The sequence below is a fragment of the Rattus norvegicus genome, chromosome 4, assembly GCF_021556685.1.
Source record: "Rattus norvegicus strain SHRSP/BbbUtx chromosome 4, alternate assembly SHRSP_T2T, whole genome shotgun sequence".
Taxonomy (NCBI): domain Eukaryota; kingdom Metazoa; phylum Chordata; class Mammalia; order Rodentia; family Muridae; genus Rattus; species Rattus norvegicus.
Window position 1 is genome coordinate 163423505 of NC_141537.1, and position 21415 is coordinate 163444919.

General features: G+C 41.9%; 1 protein-coding gene and 1 pseudogene across 1 annotated transcript in view; one reads left to right on the forward strand and one right to left on the reverse strand.

The window, feature by feature from the left end:
* Nucleotides 1-202: 202 nt before the first annotated feature.
* Senp2-ps4 (SUMO specific peptidase 2, pseudogene 4) lies at nucleotides 203-1635 on the forward strand (annotated as a pseudogene).
* Nucleotides 1636-3220: 1585 nt separating this feature from the next.
* The window catches only part of LOC147995076 (uncharacterized), a 36051-nt gene continuing 17856 nt past the window's right edge, over nucleotides 3221-21415 (reverse strand). The window contains exons 2-5 of the mRNA XM_087659590.1: nucleotides 10264-10380; nucleotides 8641-8735; nucleotides 8242-8334; nucleotides 3221-4353 (exon numbers count right to left, since the gene is read on the reverse strand). Of these exons, the coding sequence (XP_087515716.1) occupies nucleotides 8250-8334; nucleotides 8641-8735; nucleotides 10264-10380 (297 nt within the window). The 3' untranslated portion in view covers nucleotides 3221-4353; nucleotides 8242-8249. The remainder of the gene's footprint in view (nucleotides 4354-8241; nucleotides 8335-8640; nucleotides 8736-10263; nucleotides 10381-21415) is intronic.

Below are 21415 nucleotides of genomic sequence, written 5' to 3' on the forward strand. Positions count from 1 at the left end.
CAACCAGGTTTCTGATTGCCAAATTTACACGTCTTTGACTGACCCTGATATGCAAATCAACTCCATAAAGAAGAGCCCAATAGACCCTGAACCCCTACTGGAACAACCCAAGAGTACCCACCCGGAGCCAGGCATACGGTTGCTTTTCCCTTGGAAATTTGAAAGTCAGAATCCTCTAAAAAACCAATCCAAGCCGGTCTCCATGTGGCGCCCTAAAGAGCCGAGGGCTGAGATGAAACCCCAAGCTAAAGGAAAAGGTCGAAAACGGAAACACCTGGACGAAAGTGGGACAAAGGCCGAATGTGAAGCTTTGGGACAAGGTCAATAAAGGAAATGCCAGGATGGAACAGAGATGGTGTTTAAGGAGCCCGGCAAGGCTCTGAAGAAGACCCCTCAGGAGCATCAAGACCTAGCGTTTCAAAGAGAACAGCCGGGCAAGGCTCAGGGAGAGATACCCCTGGAAGAAAGTTCAAGAAAGCTGAATCCCCTAGAGTATCCTCCATAGCAGGCTATAACTGAGAAGAAGTTTTCTGATGGTGGCAAGGATCGAAAGAGGCGCTATTCTTTTCCTGGAGGAAAAAGATCAAAGCCCCAAAAGGAAAAGTATGAAAAGTCACTTCAATAGCTTCAATGTGGCCATCCTGTGAGGTCCTACCCACACAGGCCTCACCCAACCTTTACGACACCTTGAAAAACAAATGTGGCATGTCAGGGCATCCTCATGGATCAGAAACAGTTCAGCGCGATCGAGAACCATCGACAGAGGTTCTCTGCACCAAGAGTGAGAAGAGGTGAGCCGAGGAGAAATCTTAAAGGGGGAACAGCTTGGAGCCTGGCTTGCCGGGAACAGAGAATGCAAACATCCTGACCAGTGGCCGCGGTAGGTTACTCCCCAACAAGTTGCCAGTACTTGTAGCGGAGAAAAAGCCTCTCACAGACCAAGAAAAGAACAGAGAAATAGAAGTTACACACGAGATGGAGAAGGAAATTAAGAAGGGATTGTGTCCAGGACCCCAAAATGAAATCATGAGTAGCGGATTCAAACTGCAAATCACCAGAGGAGATATCCAGACCTTGAAGAATGGTCAGTGGCTCAATGATGAGGTCATCAATTTCTACATGAATCTTCCGGTTCAGAGAAATCAAAACCAAGGCTAACCTGCTCTTCATGCATTTAGCACTTTCTTTTACCGCAAGCTAAAGCATGGTGGTTATAATTTTGTGAAAAAAATGGACGCGAGGAATTAATATCTTTGAAAAAGAACTTCTCTTGGTGCCTATTCACCAGAGGGTCCATTGGAGCCTGGTGGTAATCGATTTAAGAAAGCGAAGCATTGTCTACCTCGATTCAATGGGTCAGACAGGGAAAAATATCTGTGAGACCATCTTCCACTATTTACAAAATGAGAGCAAGACCCGAAGGAACATGGAGCTGGACCCTGTGGAGTGGAAGCAGTACAGCTTAACTTCACAGGAGATCCCTCAACAACTGAATGGGAGCGACTGTGGGATGTTCACCTGCAAATATGCAGATTACATCTCTAGAGACCAACCTGTGACCTTTTCTCAGCAACACATGCCCCTCTTCAGGAAGAGGATGGTGTGGGAAATCCTGCACAGTCACTTACTGTAACAGCATCCACCTGGTCGCTATGGCTCCCGCCCTGTCTGTTTCCATCCATGTTTCTAATATACCTCAAGTGGGATGAGTTGAAGAGACTTTAAACAGGTACTGAGCTGTCTGACCGGATGGAGCCCACTCTCTTCAATATTGTCTTAACGTGGGGTGTGTGTCTGCCGCCCTAATGCCATCTCTAGAATGCATGTAACTACCGCCAGCTTAGAAACTGCCACTGTCCAACGCAGTCAGAACCACGTGATCAAGAAATACTATTTTAATGCTGGATTTAGTCAACGAATTGGTGTTTTTGTTTTTGTTTTTTTGTTTGTTTGTTTGTTTTTGTAATATCTTTTTCATTGTTTTGGGGTTTTTTGTTATTGTTTGTGGTTTTTGTTTTCTTTATGTCGTTTTGCTTTTGCCTGTTTTTGTTTTGTTTTTTAGTTGTTTTCTTTTTTGTGGTTTTGTTTTTGTTTTTGATGTTTTATTTTGTGTGTTTTTTATTTTGTTTTTTGTTGTTTGTTTTTGTTTGTGTTTTTGGTTTTTTTTTATTTTGTTCTTTGTTTTGTTTTTGGTTTTGTTTTTTATTTTGTTTCATGCTGTTTTGTTTTTGTGTGGTTTTGCTTTTGTTTTTTGTTGTTTTGCTTTTTTGTGTGTTTGTGTTTTTGGTTTTGTTTTTTCTTATTTTTTGTTTTTGTTTGTATTTGTGTGTTTGGTTTGGTTTTTTGTTGTGTTGGGTTTTTGTGTGGTTTTGTTTTTTGTGTTTGTGTTTGGGTTTTTGGTTTTGTTTTATTTTGAGATTTGTTTTCCTTTTTTGTTTTTTGGGGCTTTTGTTTGTGTTTTTCTTTTGTGTGTTGTTGCTTTTCTGCATTTTTGTGTATGTTTTTGGCTTTGTTTTTTGTTTGTTTGGGTTTTAGGTTTTAGTTTTATTAATTTATTCGTTTTTTGCTTCTTGTCCCCCTTTTCGTTTGGTAAGTATTTTTTTGGTTTTGTTTTGGTTTTTTTCATTTTCTTATTTTTTTTTTTACCTTCATGAACCTACCCCACTGATTATTTTCCCTAACTCACTTGAAATCCTTGGCCATTATCATTTTCCAATCCTCTAGTCCTTGTTTGAACTATTCCCAAAAGGAATGCCCTCCTCCTGTCATCCCCTGCTGCAGGTCAGGAGGGACATCAGCAGGAAGAAGCTGGAGCTGTTCAGTAGCATCTCTAATGCTGGAGTTGGATGCTGTTAAATTGAAGTTGGGAGTAGTGGTGGTGCTTTTTTAATATTTTGGGCTTTTTTAAGCTTGAAAATAGTTTAAGAAATGAAAACGGGTTGCCCAGACCTGGGCTGTTCTGAACCACCATACTCTACTGACTGACTAGTACAGGGTAGAGAACTTTGGCCCAACTACTGCCTGCTCATCCAGGACTATGAAGAAAAGCATCATGGTCATTTAAAGACTGATTCTTTCCCAGATCTGCATTAGATTTGGAAGTTGATGTGAAGAAAATACAATGGCAAATGGCCATTTTTTATCTCAGGCCCCATCTAGGGTTGGATTGAACTGTTCATTTGAAAAGTTCTATTTAATTTAAAATTTTTTTCTTAAAAAATTTTGGTCTATATTAAGATGAACTTGAGATGTTCTTCATTAGATTAACATTCCCAATGTATAAGTTCGGGGTGTAGTATTTAGGGTTGATACCACCAGTTTTACAATAACCTATTTTACATGTGGTAGTTTGTATTTAACTTTTCTATTAATTATATTATGGTTGTGTTTTTGCAATTTTTACTCAATAAAGTTTAAAGTTATTTACACATTTCATGAGATCTGGTGTCTCCTGTTTCTTTTATGGCATAGTAATGAAACCTGAATTGTTGGGGGCTGTAAGGGGTAGGTCGGTCGAAAAGCAGGTGTTGAGGGCATGACTCAACACCCCTAAGCCTTGGATACATTGTACACATCCATGATTGTTATTCTGTTCTTAGCCTCTGCAATGGAATTAAAGTGTTTCACAGAGCAGAATATATGGGCAGCTGAGTTGGGCAGGGTCCAGCTGAGCTGTAGAGTGGTAGTGATGGACAAACAAATTGATGTACACAGTGGCACTTGTCAATGAATCTACTCTATATTATGGTAAATGGGTACTCAGTCCACTGCTCACCACTACCACAGACGTAGACTGACACTGGAAAGGGAAACAGTGTCTTAATAGTTATGCCCAGATTTAGGGAGAGACAAATGTCTCAATTCTCTTTTGTCTATAGCAGCTTGAGGACGTATAGAAAAGACAACACAGAGTTGGGGGAATGTCTCAGTTGGCAAAGTACTAAGTGTGAGGACCCAAGTTACACCCAGAGCCCTATTAAGATGAGCTCCATTAAGGTGGGCACAAGGCAAGAGTCCAGGGCCTTACAGTAGGGTACTTTCCCCTCTATGTTCTCTATTTCCTTCAGCCCGCCTGCTCTGCAGGAGTATGTTTTTATCTTAACCAGCTGTCCTTGCTTTTTCTGTAAGTAGAAGTCTCTAACAATTCCTTGAGGACAGAAGATCCTCCGGAGGATCTTCTGAACCTTGTTGTTGCCAAAGATGAGTGGTGTCTATTTTCAAATGTTTGATGTGTGTGCTTTTCCAACGAGCATCACATGAGCTGGAGAGATGGCTGAAAAACCGAAGCTCGGTGGAAGATGGGAGAGCTGACCCCCTCACCATGTGTGAGGCCATGCGTTCAGTGCTCAGCACCTGAAAAACGAACAGTTTGGATGAGTAATATATTAGAAGGAAGTTTTTCAATGGTAATCAATAAAAAGTAAAAACTAAAATCTAATACAAGACAAAAATACAACATGTCAATAAACAGGCTTTCTAATGAGGACGCACTTGATAACAAAAAGAGGAAGTAAAGCTACAAATTGGGAGAGGAGTGGCTGGAGAGATGGCTCAGTTGTTAAGAGCACTGACTGGTTGCTTTTCAAAAGGACATGGGTTCAATTCCCAGCACCCACATGGCACAGCTGTCTGTACCTCTAGTTACAGAGGATATGGCACCTTCACAAAGACATACATGCAGGCAAAACACAAATCAATGATCATAAAATAATGAATTATAGAGCTGGAGAGATGGCTCAGTGGTTGAACGCACTGACTGTGCTTCCAGAGGTCCTAAGTTCAATTTCCAGCAACCACAAGGTGGCTCACAACCATCTGAAATGGGATTTTGGCGCCCTCTACTGGCATAGAGACAGAACACTGTACATAATAAATCTTAAAAAAAGAAAAAAGAATTACAATTTAAAAAGAAGACTGATTATAAAAAATTTAGAAACCAATCAGTTATCGAGAAAACACAGGAATAAATGTGTGTCCATACAAAGCAGCACATACTGCAGAGAGATTTGAGCTAAAATTAATGAGCAAATTGCAAGGAGAAAGGCACAAGAGCTTCTAAAGCCAAAAAATACATCAGAAATTACAATGAAGAGTGAGTGGTACATTTAGAGTTGTTTAGAACTTTAAAAGTGATGTACACTGAAAGACAAGCACCAAGCCAGGCAGTGGTGGGGCACACCTTTAGTTCCAGCAGAGGTAGGCAAGTCAGAGACTTTCAGGGCAGCAAAAGATATACAGGGAGACCTTGTCTTGAAAATTAAAAATCAAAATCCAAAGAAAATATAGAGCAAGCAATATCAAAATTCATAGCAATTGTGACTAGAAAAATCTCTCTTGTCACATAGTGAGAATAGAGAGCCCATAAAAGTCAAGGAAATATTAAGGCCTTCTTCCCCTCCCTGAGAAAATGGACAAAAGTCCACAATTTTCAAGTAATATGCAAATAGTCAATAAGCATGGGAAAGCTATAAAGAAAACCATAAGATAAACAAGCTGAGAAAGGAATTAGTGAAATGACACCCTTCATAATAGTCCCAAATAATATAAAGTACTTCAGTGTGACTTGAACCAAGCAAGTGAAAGATCTGTATGATAAGAGCTTGAAGGAGCTCGAGACCCCTTGTGAACAACAATGCCAAGCAACCAGAGCTTCCAGGGACTAAGGCACTACCCAAAGACTATACATGGACTGACCCTGGACTCTGACCTCATAGGTAGCAATGAATATCCTAATAAGAGCACCAGTGGAAGGGGAAGCCCTGGGTCCTGCTAAGACTGAACCCCCAGTGAACTACATTGTTGGGGGAAGGGCGGCAAGGGGGGTAGGATGGGGAGGGTAACACCCATAAAGAAGGGGAGGGGGGGATGTTTGCCCGGAAACCGGGAAAGGGAATAACACTCGAAATGTATATAAGAAATACTCAAGTTAATAAAAAAAATTGGGGTTCAGAGCTAAACAAAGAATTCACAGCTGAGGAATGCCGAATGGCTGAGAAGCACCTAACGAAATGTTCAACATCTTTAGTCATAAGGGAAATGCAAATCAAAACAACCCTGAGATTCCACCTCACACCAGTCAGAATACTAAGATCAAAAACTCCGGCGAAAGCAGATGCTGGCGAGGATGTGGAGAAAGAGGAACACTCCTCCATTGTTGGTGGGATTGCAGACTGGTACAACCATTCTGGAAATCAGTCTGGAAGTTCCTCAGAAAATTGGACATTGCACCACCTGAGGACACAGCTATACCTCTCTTGGGCATATACCCAAAAGATGCTCCAACATACAACAAAGACACATACTCCACTATGTTCATAGCAGCCTTATTTATAATAGCCAGAAACTGGAAAGAACCCAGATGCCCTTCAACAGAGGAATGGATACAGAAAATGTGGTACATCTACACAATGGAATATTACTCCGCTATCAAAAACAATGACTTTATGAAATTCATAGGCAAATGGATCAAATTGGAAAATATCGTCCTGAGTGAGGTAACACAATCACAGCAAAACACACATGATATGCACTCACTGATAAGTGGATATTAGTCCAAATGCTCAAATTACCCTAGAAGTACAGAACACATGAAACTCAAGAAGGATGACCAAAATGTGGATGCTTCACTCCTTTAAAAGGGGAACAAGAATACCCTTGGGAGGGAATAGGGAGGCAAAGTTTAGAACAGAGGCTGAAGGAACACCCATTCAGACCCTGTTCCACATCTCACGTGACCCATACATATACAGTCACCAAACTAGATAAGATGGATGAAGCAAAGAAGTGCAGGCCGACAGGAACCGGATGTAGATCTCTCCTGAGAGACACACCCAGAATAGGGCAAATGTATGCCAGCAGCAAACCGCTGAATTGAGAACGGGACCCCCGTTGAAGGAAACAGAGAAAGGACTAATAGAGCTTGAAGGGGCTTGAGACCCCATATGAACAACAATGACAACCAACCAGAGCTTCCAGGGACTAAGCCATCACCCAAAGACTATACATGGACTGGCCCTGGGCTCCAACCTCATAGGTAGCAATGAATATTCTAGTAAGAGCACCAGTGGAAGGGGAAGCCTATAGTCCTGCCAAGACTGAACCCCCAGTGAATGTGACTGTTGTGGGGGAGAGTGGTAATGGGGGAGGATGGGGAGGGGAAGCCCGTATAGAAGAGGAGGTGTAGGGGTTAAGGGGATGTTGGCCCGGAAACAGGGAAGGGAAATAACAATCAAAATGTAGATAAGAAATACTCAAGTTAATAAAGATAAAAAATAAAATAAAATAAAATTTGTATTCTAAAAAAAGGGGGGGAGGGGCTGGGAGGATGTTGGCCTGGAAACCGGGAAAGTTAATAACAATTGAAATGTAAATAAGAAATACCCAATTTAAAAGATGGAGAAAAAAATTAGGGCACAATTTGATTTAACCTTTATGCCATTGAATAATAGTTTCATTTACCGGATGACATTTATAATTTGACGTATACAAAACAAAAACTTCCCACTGTGAATGTTGATATTCCAGAATGTGTTTCTGTTTATTGACATGTGTCTTTTGGTTTTATTCTTACTGTCTTAGAAGCAATAAATTGTGTTTGGTTTTTTTTTTTAAGAAGAAGGAAGAAGAAGAAGAAGAAGAAGAAGAAGAAGAAGAAGAAGAAGAAGAAGAAGAAGAAGAAGAAGAAGAAGAAGAAGAAGAAGAAGAAGAGGAAGAGGAAGAGGAAGAGGAAGAGGAAGAGGAAGAGGAAGAGGAAGAGGAAGAGGAAGAGGAAGAAGGAGAAGGAGAAGGAGAAGGAGAAGAAGAAGAAGAGGAAGAGGAAGAGGAAGAGGAAGAAGAAGAGGAAGAAGAGGAGGAGGAAGAGGAAGAGGAAGAGGAAGAAGAAGAGGAAGAGGAGGAGGAGGAAGAGGAAGAGGAAGAGGAAGAAGAAGAGGAAGAAGAAGAGGAAGAGGAAGAAGAGGAAGAAGAAGAGGAAGAAGAAGAAGAAGGAAGAAGGAAGAAGAAGGAAGAAGAAGGAAGAAGGAAGAAGAAGAAGAAGAAGAAGAAGAAGAAGAAGAAGAAGAAGAAGAAGAAGAAGAAGAAGAAGAAGAAGAAGAAGAAGAGAAAACCAGAGAAAGCAATGCTTTTGACCTATACACAGATAAAAGTTCTCAAACAATTTTTTAAAAAATCTGTGGCATTCTTTTCTGTTTAGAAATGTTTTGGCTGCTTGTGTGTATGTGTACCACTTGTATGACTACTAACCTCAGAAGTCAGAAGAGGGTGCTGGATCCCTTGGAACTGGAATTATGGGTAGCCACCATCTGGTCCCCAGGTTCTGGGAACCAAACCTGTGTCCTGTGCAAGAGCCACAAGTGATTTTAACTGTTAAGTCAACTCCCCAACCCCACCCAAAGCCCCTGACCCCCAAGCATATAATTTTTAAAGAATACACTTGAAAATGCTGAGCTAAGGGACTGGGGAGTTAACCTAGTTCTAACATGATTACCTAGTACCTAGCATGCATAGAGCCCTGGGATTCATCCTAGGCACACATGAACCAGGCATGGTTGTGCATTCTTATGAATCCAGCCCTGGGAGGCAGGGGCAGGGAGATCACAATTTCAAGACAATCCTCAACTACACAGTAAGTCTGACGCTAACCTGGGGTGCATGTGTGTGCGTCTCTCTTCAGTTCTTTTTCCATCTGCAACATTACTGCTCTGAGCCCACAGATCCGGAGTCAGTCGTGCTGGGAGCTGGAAGACATGAAGGATATTTTATTACGGAAAGCATCAATGGCAAAACTGTGTCCTGATACGGCAAAATAATTTAAATTGAGGTTCTTTCTCATCCCGTGTTGCTAATACCGTTAACACTCTACTAGAGTATTGGAAGTGTCTAATATTTAAGATCCTGGCTATACCCCATGCCAAATGGCAATGAAAGGACATCTCTTTTGTTGGAATAAAGGAGAACCTTTCCATTGAAACCAAAGACGTGAATGCTATTAATAGAACAGTCTGTACAAAACAGCACCGTGGCCTGGCAGCTTAAGAGACCCGTGGATGGGTAGCCTTGGTGGGTCACAAAGCTGTAGCTTGAAAATGCTGGTGGACGTTCCACTCGAGGGAGAGCATGTAGCAGATGGCCAAATTCAGTAAGAAGACATTCTTTCACAGGACGTGTCTTCATGCTCACATCGTGTGCCATTCAATGTAGCTGGCCTTCGCTGAAGGCAATGGAGTCTTTGGAAGAGCAAAGTGTGCCTGCCAGTGTAGCCATGATGTTATAGTTATCATTTCCATGCTCCCAGAAGGTTGACAGGAGCCTCTGCAACAGAGTCAGTCCCTCGAGTTCTTTTGAAATATTCCATCCCGAGTTTCATTCAGGCCAAGTAGTGCTCTGGGCAGTGATCATTACTGGTCATGAAAAACCAGCGCGATGCTGGCCATCAGTGGATTAAAGAGCTTGCTCCATAACCATGGGGACTTGAGATTGGATCCTTAGCAATTATGTGAGAAGCCAGACATGGCAGCAAGGCCTGGAGGCCAGGGATTGGGCAGAGAAACAGTCAGCCAACCTATCAGTCACTAAGCTCCAGGTTCAATGCACAAGGCCCACAAACATACACTCAGGCCCACACACTTGAGATAAAAGTTAATAAATCTTTAGAAACAAAAGGAAAGACGAAAGCTCAAAGGGGGAATAACTATATGTCTTGTAAAAGAGGTCATTTTAAAGCAGGACAGGGTGGCTTCTGCCTCTAATCCCAGCACCCAGGAAAAAACAAAACAAAACAAAACAAAACAAAATGAAAGAGGGTTGCAGCTACTGATGGCCTAGCAGGTAAGAGTGCTTGCTGCTCTTCCAGAGGACCCAGGTTCAGTTCCCAGCACCTACAGAGAAACTCACAACTTTCTTAACTCTAGTCCAAGAGGATCTGATGTGCTCTTCTGGACTCTGTGTGCAAAAATACACACAGCGAGAAAACACTCAGAAACATTACGAACACAAATCAATTTAAAATATGAAGCAAGCTCAGAGGAGATGGCTCAGCAGTATTCATTCTTTTTTTTTTTTTTGGTTCTTTTTTTCAGAGCTGGGGACCGAACCCAGGGCCTTGCGCTTCCAAGGTAAGCGCTCTACCACTGAGCTAAATCCCCAGCCCCAGCAGTATTCATTCTTAACTGCACAGTTTTGTACAGTTTTACTTTATGTAACTGATATGCTCTACTGTAGATATCTATTTTTGCAGAGAGGAACTAATTTTAAAAAATGACTCACCAAATGACTATTATCTACCTTGTGCTTGGTCAAACAACTTTGCCAAATACCATCTCTGTTCCCTGAATAGGACACAAATGTGCTGTCAAACACAGGAAAGTGAGTCCAGTCTTCTTCCTGCATAAAGAGATCAATGCTTTTGCAATGCTTCACTGAGGATGTGCTCTTCCCACTGTATGGGTTTCTTGGGAATAAAGCAAGGTCTGCCCCAGACTGTGCTCACACAAACGTGCCTTAAATGCTATGCTCACTACAGCTCAATACTAGGAAATCATAGGAGTCTATCAAAACAATTATGCCAAGGCTTTCCTTGAGATTTGTCCGGATTTAAAATCTGCCTACTTTGAAAATTCTTTCCCCACTCAACATCAAAGTCATAAGTGGGCTCAAGGTTCGCCTGCTCTAACACTCAAGCAGCAATATCCTGAAACTGATACATGCCGGCATCAGACATGGTTTGCTCTACACGGACTCTGTATGCTCAGCTGTACCTCAGTGAGAGTTGACTCATTGTCTGTTATTTGGAGCAACATTACTGTAGGATCTTTGAAATTCAAATGCGTAACTGACATAGTCAGTAGATAGGTTCTGGTTAAAGCAAGGGACAAACTGCAAGTGGACCAGAGACTGGTGTAGTTAGCATATTACACTTAGACCACTCAGACCTCCTGGGACCAGGGAGGACGACTAAGGTGACTGTACATCCTCTGCTTTATTAAAATTCTATGTGCATATCTTTGCACTTTCAATTTGCACTTCCCATCATGCACCTGACACCATGGTTCATCAGCATCCTGACCACAACAGTGTAGGAAAAGGAACCAAACCCTATCTTGGAAAATTCTAAACCCATTCCCGGATTTCCCATCTTTCCTTCACTTCAACTCACTATTTCCCCTATTACAGTTTTCCCATAAGGTGAGCAACCCAAAATCCCAAGATGCCACTCATTCAACAAACTTGAAACAGCCCTGGGTGGGGTGGGGTGGGGGTGGTGCATAACTTTAATCACAATACTTGGGAGAGAGAGGCCATCAGGTCTCTATAAATTCAAGGACAGCCTGATCTACAGAGCAAGTTCCAGGACAGCCAAGGTTGGGGAAGTCCTGGCTTGAAACACCTCAACGCTCCCCAAAAAAGGAACCTGATCCACCCATGTAGTAGTAGCTTTTGTCATGTAACAATCTTCACCTAAACTCCTTACTTTGTCTCAGTTCTAAAGTCTTTCTTTGATGGAGACAGCAAATACTGGGAAGAGATTTCTGTCTGGTTTTTAACCTAGTGGTAGTCCCAGCCTACCCCACACATAGACCATCTATGGGAAGCCATTGAAAGTACAGGGGCTAAAATCAAACAGTGAGAATAGCAATCGACAAAGGGTATGAAGAGCATCTTTTGTTCTGAAATGGGTGTTTTTGAGGATTTGTTTGTTTGTTTGTTTGTTTGTTTGTTTGTTTGAGACAGTGTTTCTATATGTAATGCTGGCTGTCTTGGAAGTCATTTATGTAGACTAGGCTGGTCACTAACTCAGAGATCTGCCAGACTCTGTCCCTTGAGTGCTGGGATTAAAGGCATGCACCCCAATGGCTTGGCTGAGTTTTTTTCTTTTGAAACTTGTCTATTTTTGTTTCCTATGCAATGCTGTTTTGTCTGTGTGAGGGTGTTGGATCCCCTGGAACTGCAGTTACAGTTGTGAGCTGCCATGTGGTTGCTATGAATTGAACAGGGGTCCTCTGGAAGAACAGCCAAGGTTCTTAGCCACTGAACCATCTCTACAGCCCTGAAATGTGTATTTTTAATAATGGAATTAGTGTAAACAGAAGACTGACCTTATATCAAAGCTGTGTTGGTTCATATGTGATTATCTCTAGATAAAAGGAGATGAGACAGAATTCCAGCCTTCAGCATGAAAAGGAAAACCTTCAGCTGGGTTACTGCACCAACAGGCACGCATACATTCATCTCTATCCTCAAGAAAACCAACAATGCTTACCTACTTCTAGTGGAACTGGGTTCAGGTCCCAGCACTCACATTCAGCACATACGCCTAAGCCTCCAGGGATCCTCACTCAGTTTGCCCCCAAGGTGCTCTGAGCGCACCATTTCTCGGTCCTGGTGTCGTGGGTGGTATTGTGGTGTCGTGGGTTGTGTCATGGTGTCATGGTGTCATGGTGTTGCCAGCAGGCCCTGTTTCTATCCAATTATTCTTGTGTGATTTTACTCTCTGGTTGGAGCAGCCAGCAGCTCTTACTCTAGGGGCTCTTCAAGCAATCTCCCAAGTACCACTTAATTTTTGTTAGCATTTTGGTTACAAAATTATATATCTTGAGTATGTGGCCTTGTGCCAACTCTACATATTCTAATTACATGATATTCACCTTGCTGGTTTTTAGACTACAGAAAAATACCCCACTAGAACACTAGAGACTCTTGTTTGTTTCTATGTAGCTCTCTGTCTGCCTTGAGACTGACTGCGATTGGCTGTGAACTTGCTGTGATCTGCCTGCTTCTGCTTCCAGGGAACTCACATCCCAGGACTACACCATAATGTTGGCATTTTTGTGGGGAGTGGGTGTAGCGGCAATCCCAAGATGGAGCCCGGGACTGCTGCCGAGTCTTATGACTAGCACCTGAAAGTAAGCCACGCCCCATCGTGAGAGCTGCTTGCAGGCGCACCATGGCAGTAGATGAGGCCATGTGACATGGACCTATGAACGGAGGTTACACAGACTGGACAGTTGAGGCAGAATTGAGGGAGGTTATAAGGGAATGCGCTCCGGGGGCTGGAGAGAGATTGTTGCTGCTTGCATGCTTAAAGGTTCCTGAATAAATTGCTTTGAGAAGAACATCATGGTGTCACTCCTTTCCTGCTGGTCGGGGTTGGAAGTGACACATTTTAAAACATAAAACTTGCCCACACCCGAGGATCCTGGCCCGCAGCAGCTCTCTACTCCCAGACCCGGTGAGAGAGAGACCCAACCGCCTGGTCAGGTGGGCACTCCTGAGGCTGCAGAGCGGAAGAGACCACCAACACTGCTCACCCCTGCCCACATCCCTGGCCCAAGAGGAAACTGTATAAGGCCTCTGGGCTCCCGTGGGGGAGGGCCCAGGAGCGGCAGGACCCCTGCCTGAGACACCGCCGGACTCTGAAGGAAACAGACCGGATAAACAGTTCTCTGCACCCAAATCCCGTGGGAGGGAGAGCTAAACCTTCAGAGAGGCAGACAAGCCTGGGAAACCAGAAGAGACTGCTCCCTGCACACACATCTCGGACGCCAGAGGAAAAAGCCAAAGACCATCTGGAACCCTGGTGCACTGAAGCTCCCAGAAGGGGCGGCACAGGTCTTCCTGGTTGCTGCCGCTGCAGAGAGCCCCTGGGCAGCACCCCACGAGCGAACCTGAGCCTCGGGACCACAGGTAAGACCAAATTTTCTGCTGCAAGAAAGCTGCCTGGTGAACTCAAGACACAGGCCCACAGGAACAGCTGAAGACTTGTAGAGAGGAAAAACTACACGCCCGAAAGCAGAACACTCTGTCCCCATAACTGACTGAAAGAGAGGAAAACAGGTCTACAGCACTTCTGACACACAGGCTTATAGGACAGTCTAGCCACTGTCAGAAATAGCAGAACAAAGTAACACTAGAGATAATCTGATGGCGAGAGGCAAGCGCAGGAACCCAAGCAACAGAAACCAAGACTACATGCCATCATCGGAGCCCAATTCTCCCACGAAAACAAACATGGAATATCCAAACACACCAGAAAAGCAAGATCTAGTTTCAAAATCATATTTGATCATGATGCTGGAGGACTTCAAGAAAGACATGAACACACTTAGGGAAGCACAGGAAAACATTAATAAACAAGTAAAAGCCTACAGAGAGGAATCGCAAAAATCCCTGAAAGAATTCCAGGAAAACACAATCAAACAGTTGAAGGAATTAAAAATGGAAATAGAAGCAATCAAGAAAGAACACATGGAAACAACCCTGGATATAGAAAACCAAAAGAAGAGACAAGGAGCTGTAGATACGAGCTTCACCAACAGAATACAAGAGATGGAAGAGAGAATCTCAGGAGCAGAAGATTCCATAGAAATCATTGACTCAACTGTCAAAGATAATGTAAAGCGGAAAAAGCTACTGGTCCAAAACATACAGGAAATCCAGGACTCAATGAGAAGATCAAACCTAAGGATAATAGGTATAGAAGAGAGTGAAGACTACCAGCTCAAAGGACCAGTAAATATCTTCAACAAAATCATAGAAGAAAACTTCCCTAACCTAAAAAAAGAGATACCCATAGACATACAAGAAGCCTACAGAACTCCAAACAGATTGGACCAGAAAAGAAACACCTCCCGTCACATAATTGTCAAAACACAAAACGCACAAAATAAAGAAAGAATATTAAAAGCAGTAAGGGAAAAAGGTCAAGTAACATATAAAGGCAGACCTATCAGAATCACACCAGACTTCTCGCCAGAAACTATGAAGGCCAGAAGATCCTGGACTGATGTTATACAGACACTAAGAGAACACAAATGCCAGCCCAGGTTACTGTATCCAGCAAAACTCTCAATTAACATTGATGGAGAAACCAAGATATTCCATGACAAAACCAAATTTACACAATATCTTTCTACAAATCCAGCACTACAAAGGATAATAAATGGTAAAGCCCAACATAAGGAGGCAAGCTATACCCTAGAAGAAGCAAGAAACTAATCGTCTTGGCAACAAAACAAAGAGAATGAAAGCACACAAACATAACCTCACATCCAAATATGAATATAACGGGAAGCAATAATCACTATTCCTTAATATCTCTCAATATCAATGGCCTCAACTCCCCAATAAAAAGACATAGATTAACAAACTGGATACGCAACGAGGACCCTGCATTCTGCTGCCTACAGGAAACACACCTCAGAGACAAAGAGAGACACTACCTCAGAGTGAAAGGCTGGAAAACAACTTTCCAAGCAAATGGTCAGAAGAAGCAAGCTGGAGTAGCCATTCTAATATCAAATAAAATCAATTTCCAACTAAAAGTCATCAAAAAAGATAAGGAAGGACACTTCATATTCATCAAAGGAAAAATCAACCAAGATGAACTCTCAATCCTAAATATCTATGCCCCAAATACAAGGGCACCTACATACGTAAAAGAAACCTTACTAAAGCTCAAAACACACATTGCACCTCACACAATAATAGTGGGAGATTTCAACACCCCACTCTCATCAATGGACAGATCATGGAAACAGAAATTAAACAGTGATGTCGACAGACTAAGAGAAGTCATGAGCCAAATGGACTTAACGGATATTTATAGAACATTCTATCCTAAAGCAAAAGGATATACCTTCTTCTCAGCTCCTCATGGTACTTTCTCCAAAATTGACCATATAATTGGTCAAAAAACGGGCCTCAACAGGTACAGAAAGATAGAAATAATCCCATGCGTGCTATCGGACCACCACGGCCTAAAACTGGTCTTCAATAACAATAAGGGAAGAATGCCCACATATACGTGGAAATTGAACAATGCTCTACTCAATGATAACCTGGTCAAGGAAGAAATAAAGAAAGAAATTAAAAACTTTTTAGAATTTAATGAAAATGAAGATACAACATACTCAAACTTATGGGACACAATGAAAGCTGTGCTAAGAGGAAAACTCATAGCGCTGAATGCCTGCAGAAAGAAACAGGAAAGAGCATATGTCAGCAGCTTGACAGCACACCTAAAAGCTCTAGAACAAAAAGAAGCAAATACACCCAGGAGGAGTAGAAGGCAGGAAATAATCAAACTCAGAGCTGAAATCAACCAAGTAGAAACAAAAAGGACCATAGAAAGAATCAACAGAACCAAAAGTTGGTTCTTTGAGAAAATCAACAAGATAGATAAACCCTTAGCCAGACTAACGAGAGGACACAGAGAGTGTGTCCAAATTAACAAAATCAGAAATGAAAAGGGAGACATAACTACAGATTCGGAGGAAATTCAAAAAATCATCAGATCTTACTATAAAAACCTATATTCAACAAAATTTGAAAATCTTCAGGAAATGGACAATTTCCTAGACAGATACCAGGTATCGAGGTTAAATCAGGAACAGATAAACCAGTTAAACAACCCCATAACTCCTAAGGAAATAGAAGCAGTCATTAAAGGTCTCCCAACCAAAAAGAGCCCAGGTCCAGACGGGTTTAGTGCAGAATTCTATCAAACCTTCATAGAAGACCTCATACCAATATTATCCAAACTATTCCACAAAATTGAAACAGATGGAGCCCTACCAAATTCCTTCTACCAAGCCACAATTACTCTTATACCTAAACCACACAAAGACACAACAAAGGAAGAGAACTTCAGACCAATTTCCCTTATGAATATCGACGCAAAAATACTCAATAAAATTCTGGCAAACCGAATTCAAGAGCACATCAAAACAATCATCCACCATGATCAAGTAGGCTTCATCCCAGGCATGCAGGGATGGTTTAATATACGGAAAACCATCAACGTGATCCATCATATAAACAAACTGAAAGAACAGAACCACATGATCATTTCATTAGATGCTGAGAAAGCATTTGACAAAATTCAACACCCCTTCATGATAAAAGTCCTGGAAAGAATAGGAATTCAAGGCCCATACCTAAACATAGTAAAAGCCATATACAGCAAACCAGTTGCTAACATTAAACTAAATGGAGAGAAACTTGAAGCAATCCCACTAAAATCAGGTACTAGACAAGGCTGCCCACTCTCTCCCTACTTATTCAATATAGTTCTTGAAGTTCTAGCCAGAGCAATCAGACAACAAAGGGAGATCAAAGGGATACAGATCGGAAAAGAAGAGGTCAAAATATCACTATTTGCAGATGACATGATAGTATATTTAAGTGATCCCAAAAGTTCCACCAGAGAACTACTAAAGCTGATAAACAACTTCAGCAAAGTGGCTGGGTATAAAATTAACTCAAATAAATCAGTTGCCTTCCTCTATACAAAAGAGAAACAAGCCGAGAAAGAAATTAGGGAAACGACACCCTTCATAATAGACCCAAATAATATAAAGTACCTCGTTGTGACTTTAACCAAGCAAGTAAAAGATCTGTACAATAAGAACTTCAAGACACTGAGGAAAGAAATTGAAGAAGACCTCAGAAGATGGAAAGATCTCCCATGCTCATGGATTGGCAGGATTAATATAGTAAATATGGCCATTTTACCAAAAGCGATCTACAAATTCAATGCAATCCCCATCAAAATACCAATCCAATTCTTCAAAGAGTTAGACAGAACAATTTGCAAATTCATCTGGAATAACAAAAAACCCAGGATAGCTAAAGCTATCCTCAACAATAAAAGGACTTCAGGGGGAATCACTATCCCTGAACTCAAGCAGTATTACAGAGCAATAGTGATAAAAACTGCATGGTATTGGTACAGAGACAGACAGATAGACCAATGGAATAGAATTGAAGACCCAGAAATGAACCCACACACCTATGGTCACTTGATTTTTGACAAAGGAGCCAAAACCATCCAATGGAAAAAAGATAGCATTTTCAGCAAATGGTGCTGGTTCAACTGGAGGGCAACATGTAGAAGAATGCAGATCGATCCATGCTTATCACCCTGTACAAAGCTTAAGTCCAAGTGGATCAAGGACCTCCACATCAAACCAGACACACTCAAACTAATAGAAGAAAAACTAGGGAAGCATCTGGAACACATGGGCACTGGAAAAAATTTCCTGAACAAAACACCAATGGCTCATGCTCTAAGATCAAGAATCGACAAATGGGATCTCATAAAACTGCAAAGCTTCTGTAAGGCAAAGGACACTGTGGTTAGGACAAAACGGCAACCAACAGATTGGGAAAAGATCTTTACCAATCCTACAACAGATAGAGGCCTTATTTCCAAAATATACAAAGAACTCAAGAAGTTAGACCGCAGGGAAACAAATAACCCTATTAAAAAATGGGGTTCAGAGCTAAACAAAGAATTCACAGCTGAGGAATGCCGAATGGCTGAGAAACACCTAAAGAAATGTTCAACATCTTTAGTCATAAGGGAAATGCAAATCAAAACAACCCTGAGATTTCACCTCACACCAGTGCGATTGTCTAAGATCAAAAACTCAGGTGACAGCAGATGCTGGCGAGGATGTGGAGAAAGAGGAACACTCCTCCATTGTTGGTGGGATTGCAGACTGGTAAAACCATTCTGTAAATCAGTCTGGAGGTTCCTCAGAAAATTGGACATTGAACTGCCTGAGGATCCAGCTATACCTCTCTTGGGCATATACCCAAAAGATGCCTCAACATATAAAAGAGACACGTGCTCCACTATGTTCATCGCAGCCTTATTTATAATAGCCAGAAAATGGAAAGAACCCAGATGCCCTTCAACAGAGGAATGGATACAGAAAATGTGGTACATCTACACAATGGAATATTACTCAGCTATCAAAAACAACGAGTTTATGAAATTCGTAGGCAAATGGTTGGAACTGGAAAATATCATCCTGAGTGAGCTAACCCAATCACAGAAAGACATACATGGTATGCACTCATTGATAAGTGGCTATTAGCCCAAATGCTTGAATTACCCTAGATCCCTAGAACAAACGAAACTCAAGACGGATGATCAAAATGTGAATGCTTCACTCCTTCTTTAAATGAGGAAAAAGAATACCCTTGGCAGGGAAGGGAGAGGCAAAGATTAAAACAGAGACTGAAGGAACACCCATTCAGAGCCTGCCCCACATGTGGCCCATACATATACAGCCACCCAATTAGACAAGATGGATGAAGCAAAGAAGTGCAGACCGACAGGAGCCGGATGTAGATCGCTCCTGAGAGACACAGCCAGAATACAGCAAATATAGAGGCGAATGCCAGCCGCAAACCACTGAACTGAGAATAGGTCCCCTATTGAAGGAATCTTAGAAAGAACTGGAAGAGCTTGAAGGGGCTCGAGACCCCAAAAGTACAACAATGCCAAGCAACCAGAGCTTCCAGGGACTAAGCCACTACCTAAAGACTATACATGGACTGACCCTGGACTCTGACCCCATAGGTAGCAATGAATATCCTAGTAAGAGCACCAGTGGAAGGGGAATCCCTGGGTCCTGCTAAGACTGAACCCCCAGTGAACTAGTCTATGGGGGGAGGGCGGCAATGGGGGGAGGGTTGGGAGGGGAACACCCATAAGGAAGGGGAGGGGGGAGGGGGATGTTTGCCCAGAAACCGGGAAAGGGAATAACACTCGAAATGTATATAAGAAATACTCAAGTTAATAAAAAAAAAAAAAAAAAAAAAACATAAAACGATGTTAAACTAATATAGTGGTTGAGATCCAAATTTTTTCAGTAGAACAGGAAAAAATTGAAACAATAATTACATCTGCCATAAAGAAAGATGAGTGTTATATCATGAAATATGTTTGTTTTGTTTTTCTGAGACAGGGTCTCACTTTTCAGCTCTGGCTGGCCTGAAACATGCTATGTAGCTCAGAATTCACAGAGATCCATGTGCCTGATTCTCCTCCTGAATGCTGGGAATAAAAGCATATGCCATCAGGCCCAGCATAAGACATTCTGATTTTATTTGGGTGATAATAGAAACAGTTTATTTCACATTGAAATGTATTCCTGAGGTATTTAAAAATGCAACACTTCGTAAAGTGGCTTAAAAATAAAATCTTAACATTACATACTAAAATGTTATACAGAATTTTTATACAAATGACTACTAGTATGTGGATTCAAAATGCTATTGAAGAAAGAAATGCTGTAGTCATGTACTTCCTTCTTTCCTTCCTTCCTTCCCTCCTTCCTTCCTTCTTTCCATTTTTCTGTTTTTGGGTTTCCTTTATTGTGAAGTGGCACCATGACCATGGCAACTCTTATAAAGGAAAACATTTGATTGTGGCTGGCTTACAGTTCCGAGGTTTAGTCCATTATCATCATGGCAGGAAGCATGGTGGTTCACAGACAGACATGGTGCTGGAGAAGAAGTCTTGGGTTCTACATCTGGATCAGCAGATGGGAGGAAAGGATTGCCACACTGGGCTTGGGTTGAGCACCCTAAACCTCAGAGCCTGCCCCTGTGACATATTTCCTCCCACAAAGTCATACCCCCTAATAGCGATACTCCCTCTCTATCAGCCTATAGGGGCCATTTTCTTTCAAATAACCAGTTTCTTCCTTCCTTCCTCTCTTTCTCTCTGTCTTTCTTTCTTTCTTTCTTTCTTTTTTTAAGACAGGGTCTCTTTGTGTAATCCATGATGTACTGGAACTTGCTATGTAGACCAGGCTGGCCTCAAACTCACAGAGATCCCCTTGCCTCTGTCTCCTGTGCGCTGGTATTAAAGGTGAGTGTCACAGTGCCCAACGATGCAATGTTCTTAATGGACCAGTCAGGCTGAAACACTGACCTTTGAAACAATGAAAGAACAAGGATTATTCTAGTTATTATTAACTGTGAACATGACATGGCTACCTAGACCTCCAAAAAAAGTCTCTCAATTGAGCAATTAGCTTTATAAAGTTGGTTTGTAGTATGTGTACATGAGAGTTTGTTTTCATTATCTTAATTGAGATAGGAGAGCTCTGCCCACTGTGGGTGGCACCATTCCCTGGGCAGGTGATCCTGGGCTGTACAAGGAAGCCGGTTGAGCATGAGCCAGAACACCATTCGTCCACGCTTCTTCCCTCCAGGTTCCTTCCTGCCCTGACTTCATTCAATGATGGACATGACTGAGACAGTGAAGCCAAACACACCCTTCTTCCCTAGGCTGATTTTGGTCACAGTGAATTATCACAGCAACAGAAAGGAAAGGAGGACACATTTGTTTAAGAAGAAGTGGAGTGAGGTGAAAGGGAAATAGGCCATTAATCAGGTTTCTTTGCAAGTTAAAATAAATAGAACAGACTTACTGTTTCTTTGAAATAATTCTTCCACACCAATTATTTTACATAGCATGTATTTAAGCACACAGAGATAAACAATATAGAGATTCAAAAACAACCTTTCAAGCACATCTGATTTTCTTCAGGGCTGGGACTGAATCCAGGACCTCACATATGGGGAGCAAGCACTCTGCCAACCTACAAAACAACCCACC